Source organism: Sinocyclocheilus anshuiensis, unplaced genomic scaffold, assembly GCF_001515605.1.
Source record: "Sinocyclocheilus anshuiensis isolate Anshui unplaced genomic scaffold, SAMN03320099.WGS_v1.1 scaffold71, whole genome shotgun sequence".
Taxonomy (NCBI): Eukaryota; Metazoa; Chordata; class Actinopteri; order Cypriniformes; family Cyprinidae; genus Sinocyclocheilus; species Sinocyclocheilus anshuiensis.
The window spans coordinates 1,233,292-1,239,917 of NW_015548203.1; the positions used below are offsets into that span (position 1 = coordinate 1,233,292).

At 36.9% G+C, this 6,626-nt stretch overlaps 2 protein-coding genes across 4 annotated transcripts in view; one reads left to right on the plus strand and one right to left on the minus strand.

Moving 5' to 3' along the window:
- The first annotated feature begins 209 nt into the window (after positions 1-209).
- Positions 210-2,707, plus strand: LOC107653431 (activator of basal transcription 1-like). Of its 3 annotated transcripts, none has more exons than XM_016440145.1 (4): positions 210-391; positions 471-784; positions 1,575-1,750; positions 2,169-2,707. In XM_016440145.1, the coding sequence occupies exons 2-4, from the start codon at positions 496-498 to the stop codon at positions 2,547-2,549; spliced, it is 846 nt and encodes a 281-aa protein (XP_016295631.1). In that variant the 5' UTR covers positions 210-391; positions 471-495; the 3' UTR covers positions 2,550-2,707. The 3 variants fall into 3 exon arrangements, with proteins under 3 accessions (XP_016295631.1, XP_016295629.1, XP_016295630.1); XM_016440143.1 differs by having other exon boundaries at positions 210-343; XM_016440144.1 differs by having other exon boundaries at positions 210-343; positions 481-784.
- Positions 2,708-5,804: 3,097 nt separating this feature from the next.
- Positions 5,805-6,626, minus strand: part of LOC107653432 (catechol O-methyltransferase-like) — an 11,075-nt gene continuing 10,253 nt past the window's right edge. The window contains exons 5-6 of the mRNA XM_016440146.1: positions 6,222-6,353; positions 5,805-6,123 (exon numbers count right to left, since the gene is read on the minus strand). Of these exons, the coding sequence (XP_016295632.1) occupies positions 5,944-6,123; positions 6,222-6,353 (312 nt within the window). The 3' untranslated portion in view covers positions 5,805-5,943. The remainder of the gene's footprint in view (positions 6,124-6,221; positions 6,354-6,626) is intronic.

Sequence of the window (6,626 nt, forward strand, 5' to 3'; positions counted from 1 at the left end):
ACGTAATTAGTTACTTTTTTATGGAGTAATTCCATTTATGTATTCATATTTGAAATATATTAAATTCAGATAGAGTTATTATATAATGGTCCATAAAGCATTTAATAACATCAATTCTATAATATAATACAATGGATACCAGAGGACGCGTTGTAAAAACTGTTCTGTGTCTTTAAGAAAGTCCAGGCTGTCTTCTTGACGCTTGATTTTGACGTCAGAGCCGCTTTCCGTGCCACATGTCGATTTATCCCTGTAATTTTTCCAAAAACATCTCGGAATGGACACATATTTTTATGGATAAAGACAGCATTTTACATGGAAATATACTGGTTACTCTTTCGAAGTAAGAGTCACATCAAATAAAAGTGTTTTGCAGTTACTGTTTTAAAGAGTACGTGAGCGGATTTTATTGGAGTTGTTATTTTAAGATATTTCACATGATTTCTAATATGCCGTCTCTCTCGTGTTAGTCAGTAATAGCTGTCACATCTAATTATGGCTCTTCCGGAGAAGAATGAAGTTACAGCAGACCTAGAAACACAACCCATGGTCAATGAAGAAGAGTTAAATGACTCTAAACAAGAGGAAGATGAGAATGCAGATGATGGTGAAGCTCTTGACCTGGATAGAAATGAAGAAGATGAGCCTGAGAAACCAAAGGGCAAGAAATGGATTCCAGGTATCGTGTATTTGGGACACATTCCTCCGAGAATGAGACCAAAACACATGCGGACTATGCTGAGTGTGTACGGAGAGATCGGGAGGATCTTCCTACAGCCTGAAGGTAAAACTACAGTACTTTACAATAGGCAATAGATAGACAGTAATAGACATGTATACTGTCTTACAGCCAAATTTTTTAAATCAAAATCGTTGTTTTGTGGCTTTTAGTCGATGTCCATTAGCTCTGGGGTCATCTATATTCGTGAAAGTACTAAATTAAACCATTAAATCAAACTAACTTTTACAGATAAGGTCTCTTCTTCTTACCGAGGCTATATTTATTCAATCAAAATTACAGTGAACGGTCATTTTGTGAAATATTGAACTGTTTTCTGTTTGAATAGATTTTAAAATATAATTTATTACAGTGATGCAAAGCTGAATTTTCAGCAGCCATTACTTTAGTCTTCAGTGTCACATGATGATCCATCCTTCAGATGTGCTGTTCAAGAAAGGTTTCTTATTATTACCGATGTGGAAAACAGTTGCGCTGCTGCTAGTGTTTTTGTGGAAACCAGACATTTATTTGTTACAAATATTTCTCCTTCAAATAAAATTCTGTTCTTTCTATTCATCAAAGAATCCTGTAAAAAGAAAGTATCATAGTTTCCACAGAAAAATAAGCAGAAAAAAACAGTTTTGCAACACTGATAATAATAAAAAGCTTCACTAACAATTGATAACAACTGAGCACCAAATCAGCACATTAGAATGATTTCTGAATCATGTTACACTGAAGACTGGAGTAATGATGCTGAAAACTCCCCCACAAAATGATATCTTGTATCAAAGTGCATGTTTTCATGTTTGACAAACTTTCCATATAAACATTTTTTGTGACTCTTTTCTAGATCGTTGTGTGAAAAGAAAGAAAAAGAAGGCAGGAAGCAATTCATCCAGTTTCACGGAGGGCTGGGTGGAGTTCAGAGACAAGCGCATCGCTAAGAGAGTCGCAGCCAGTCTGCACAACACACCCATGGCCAACAAGAAGAAGAGCCGCTTCAGCAGCGACCTGTGGTCCATAAAGGTACATAATACGGATATACTACCATTCTAAACGTCTGGGGTCAGTAAGATTTTTTTTTAAAGGAATTAATACTTTTTTTTTTCAGCAAGGATACATTTAATTGATGAAAAGTGAATATTAGAACGATTTCTGAAGGATCATGTGAGACTGGAGACTGGAGTAATGATGCTGAAAATTCAGCATTGCGTCCCTGAAATAAATTACATTTTAAAATATATTGAAATAGAAAATATTTATTTTTAATTGTAATATTATTTTACAGTGTTACTGTTTTTACTGTATTTTTCATCAAATAAATGCAGCCTTGGTGTGCATAAGAGACTTTTCAAAATCTTACTAACCCCAGACTTTTTTGAGTACCTAAAATTCATCATATATGAAGCTGTATAGTTACTTTTTCTCTTTCTTTTTCATTAAGTATCTGCACAGGTTCCAGTGGTGCCATCTCAGCGAACGATTGGCTTACGAGCAGACGGTGTATCATCAGCGTATGAGAACCGAAATCTCCCAGGCGAAGAAGGAGACCAACTTCTACCTGGCTAGTGTGGAAAAGAGCCAGAAGCTGGAGAACCTAAGGAAGAAGAAGGAGAAGAAGGGAGAGGTCGTAGAGGAGAAGACGTGGGACTACAAACAGCGACCTACAGAAGAGGAGATCCACCTGAAACGGTTTAAGAACAAAGGCTTGTCCAAGAAGAACCTCCAGAAGGCACAACAGAAGAGCAAAACCATCCAGGACAAAGCTCAATCGAACGTTTCCCTCCTGGCCAAGATCTTCAGTAGTGGAAGGGCTCAAGAGTGATATTCTGAGAATGAGTTTACATTCAAGTTTTGGTGAATCATCAATTTTTTTCCCCTGTATTTGTACAGTATACATGCTGTTCAACATACAATCTTTAAAGCAGCACTATGTAACTTTTGGCGCTCTAGCAGTTAATAAACAGAACTGCACACATCCCGCGGAAGAACATTCCAACCGGAGCTACTTCTCTAAGTTTATGTCTATGGCGATTCACGCAGGTATGTGTTACTCCGCAGCGGTGACCAGGCTACAATAGTCCAAATATAAGTACTTATTATAAGTGCACCGTAGTGATTCGGAATAAGACAAAAACGCGGTTTGGAAGATGAATTCATGATGTACGCGCTCATTATATACATTTTGCAAATTTTGAACACAGAAAAAGTTACATAGTGCTGCTTTAAACAAATGTTCTACTTGTACTATGTTTTTGACACAGACCAGATATAAACCCCATATAGATTGTTCTGATTGATTGTTTCATACTTTCAGAGTAAAAACACTGTATATCTCACACAAAAATGACCCACCATTGTAAAAAACAGTGCTCTATTTTCCCATGAAAAGAGACTTAACGTCTTCTGAAAGTATAATGCATTGTTCATTCATTAAATTGTTCTCTAATTCTATACCATGCCTGTTTGAAAAATTAGCAAAAGTAATTCTTTAAAGGTGGGGTATGTATTTTTTCAAAAACGTTTTAGAAAACTGAGTCGGGTCGAGTAACAAAACAAACTTGTAGCCAATCAGCAGTAAGGGGCGTGTCTACTCATGATGCGGAGGAGAGAGCATTCAGTGCACAGGACGGACATGAGCCGAGCGACGACAGAAAGATAGAGATAGCGAGTAAAAAGCAAAAGATGAAAACGTCTGCGGAACAAAAGAAGGTTTACGATAAGGCAAGAAGTAGGACCCGTGTAAATATCAGATCAGCTTTCCAGCGCTGGAGAGAACTCAAGGAGCAGAAGGCCTGCGATCGGACGCCGAGGTTACTTTGTTTCTTCTTGATAGGTGAGTAACACCATGTCTACACTGGACACGACAGTTGTCGCGCCGCGTCACAACAGCCAGGGGCGGATTTAGTGATTTGGGGGCCCCAGGCAAAATACAGGAATGGGGCCCTATACAATTTCACACATTTACAACCTTGAGGTTCCTTTCACTGTTGCTCGCTGCTGTACGACCGTGTCCCATAGTTGTCTAATCTTTTAGATTTTTCATGTACGTTATAAATAAAGGATTTATTTAATATTGTAAATCCCTTGTTCACATTTAAACAGGTTATAATAGTATTAGAGTAGGTTGGACAATACGTGGTGATTTATTAATTTGTATACAATAATAGGGCCCTATGAAATCTTAATTTTATTTATTTATTTTTTTAGAAATTCTGTGTTGTGTATTTTCATTTTTCTGGTAATCAAATGAAGGCGAAAACATTAATCTATCTTTTATTCCAATGAAAATGACACAAACCCTTTAATTTTTGTACATTCAAAATGCTACACAACAGAAGTTTACTGTGTAACGAGCAATGTCACGGAATTCGTCAAATATTGAATGAATAAATCAAATGCAATTCAGTACACTTCAATCAAACCGCGATTTGGACTAGTGTATGTGAATATTAAATAGCAAAAATACTATTTAGCTACTACAGACGACAACCGCGAGCGTTGCGCGTGCATTCCCTCACATTCCGCGTTACACAGTAAATTCCGTTTTTATGAATAGATTCCGGGATTCCGTCCCCATTTTCTACATCGCCCTACTTTTGCTAAGAAGCACGTTCAACGTGGACGCACAGGCGGTTGTCGTGGTAATGAACACCACAGCAACCACTTGTGCGCATTTTGCATATAAAAAGCATTTTAGGGGGCCCTTGGCTTTTGGGGGCCCAAGGCGGTTGCCTACCTCTGCCTAATGGTTAAGTCCGCCTCTGGCAACAGCTAAAATCTGTCTAGTACACTGGACGCAACAAAGCGACCATTGAAAATCATTTGAAATTTGTGTCAATATGTCATAAATAGAACGCAGCAGCAGTTTTCTGTCGAGGATTTGTCGTGTCGTGTCGTGTCGTGTCGCGTCGTGTCGCGCCGCGCCGCGCCGCGCCACATCCAGTGTAGACAGCATTACTGATTATAATGAATTATATAGTATTTTGTCGCGCCGCTCGCGTCCGGTGTAGACACGGTGTAACATTGGTTTTGCTTTGTTTCACAGAACTAATCGTTGCCTGGATTGCATACGTATGTGCGGGGTGGAGCTATCAAAATAGGGGCGAGACCCTTTTGAGGTAGGAGCGTCTATGTTTTGGTGATTTGAAATGTCAACATTGGCTACCAGAAATCGCTTACCCCACCTTTAATTATTATTTAATGCTTATTAGCTGACAGCCATATCACCCTGTAGCCCAAGACTGGTTACCCACTGAAGCTAAGCAGGGATGAGCCGGAGCTATCAAAATAGGGGCGAGACCCTTTTGAGGTAGGAGCGTCTATGTTTTGGTGATTTGAAATGTCAACATTGGCTACCAGAAATCGCTTACCCCACCTTTAATTACTTTGTCATTTGAACCTAGAAACTGTCATTGGATGAGTTTTTAGGATTCAAATTAATTATTAATGCTATTTTCACATTAATAAAATAGTCTTTATATACAAATTGTCATATGTGTTTAATCTCAACTTTTATTTTATTGATACAATATCAATATAAACATTGCAAAAAAAAAATCTTACTTAGTATTTTTGTCTTGTTTTCAAGCAAAAATATGTAAATATTCTAAAAACAAGATATGTTTACTTGAGAATAAAAATTACTTAAGTCTTGTTTTCTGAAAAATGTGTAAAAACAAGAGAGAAAAAAATATTACCCCATTGCCAGACATCATTACTTGTTTTAAGCAAAAACTCAATTTTGATACTTTTTTTTTAGAAAACAGGACTAAATATCTTGTCATTTTGCTTCTCAAGTAAAAGTAAAATGTTTAGATATTTGTACTGGAAAAACAAGAAAAATATGAGGAAAAATACTGAAAAACATTGAAGGACCTCTGTGACATTCTTTACTTAGGAAAAACAAGATTTATAAGAGACTTAATTTCATAGCTTTATCAAACAATACAATCACTCTCCTGAAAAACCCAAATACAGTATATCAGTAGGTTGTTGTAAAATTTCTTAAATCATAGCTCAGCAGAAATTGTGTATTTAATGAGATTTCACAGCATTACTTTGTGGCAAGTGGGTTTTAAGGACAAAACATCAGTTTGTCTGATTTAATTGACATGGAATCACAAGACTCACTGGGTATTTTAGAGGAAGTGGCTTGTTCTTTTTCCCCTTGTGCAACCCTGTTTTCATGTACATCTGCTTGTAAATTAAGACCTTTCTCATCCTAAGAAGACAGATTTCTCCAGGCCATCTTCGACTGTGGTGTACTCCAGGTTGGATTTGTAGTATCGGCTTTCATAGTGTGCGCTGTTCTTCACATATTTCAAATATTCCGGAGCTCCGGGACAAATGACGTTGTCAGCCAGCAGGACAGTGCCTTTCCTGAGTAGACCACAGTCCTACAATGTTATAAAATAAATATGTTTGTAATTATAAATATTTTAGAATAACTTCTTGAGGGGTTAACATAATCAGTAGCGTAATTTGGGCTTCTTACCTCGAGAAGTTTAGTATCTGGTACATAACGATCTTTCCAGTGGTCCAAAAACACAAAATCAAAGGATTTTATTCCAAATCGTTCCTTCATTTTGGGGATTAAATCACCAGAGGGTCCCTCCACTAGTGTAACCTTTAAAAAACAGAACAAATAAATAAATAGATATTTAGTCCCAAGCAGAGTATGCGAATGGAGCGAGGAGCAGATTTTAAAAAAGTTATTTAAAGGTTATTTGGGGTTGTTTTTTATTATATATATATATATATATATATATATATATATATATATATATATATATACAGAATATATATACACATACACACATACAATACACACACACACACAGGTTTGTTTTTATGGTTTATGGGGACTCTCCATAGGCGTAATGGTTTTTATACTGTACAA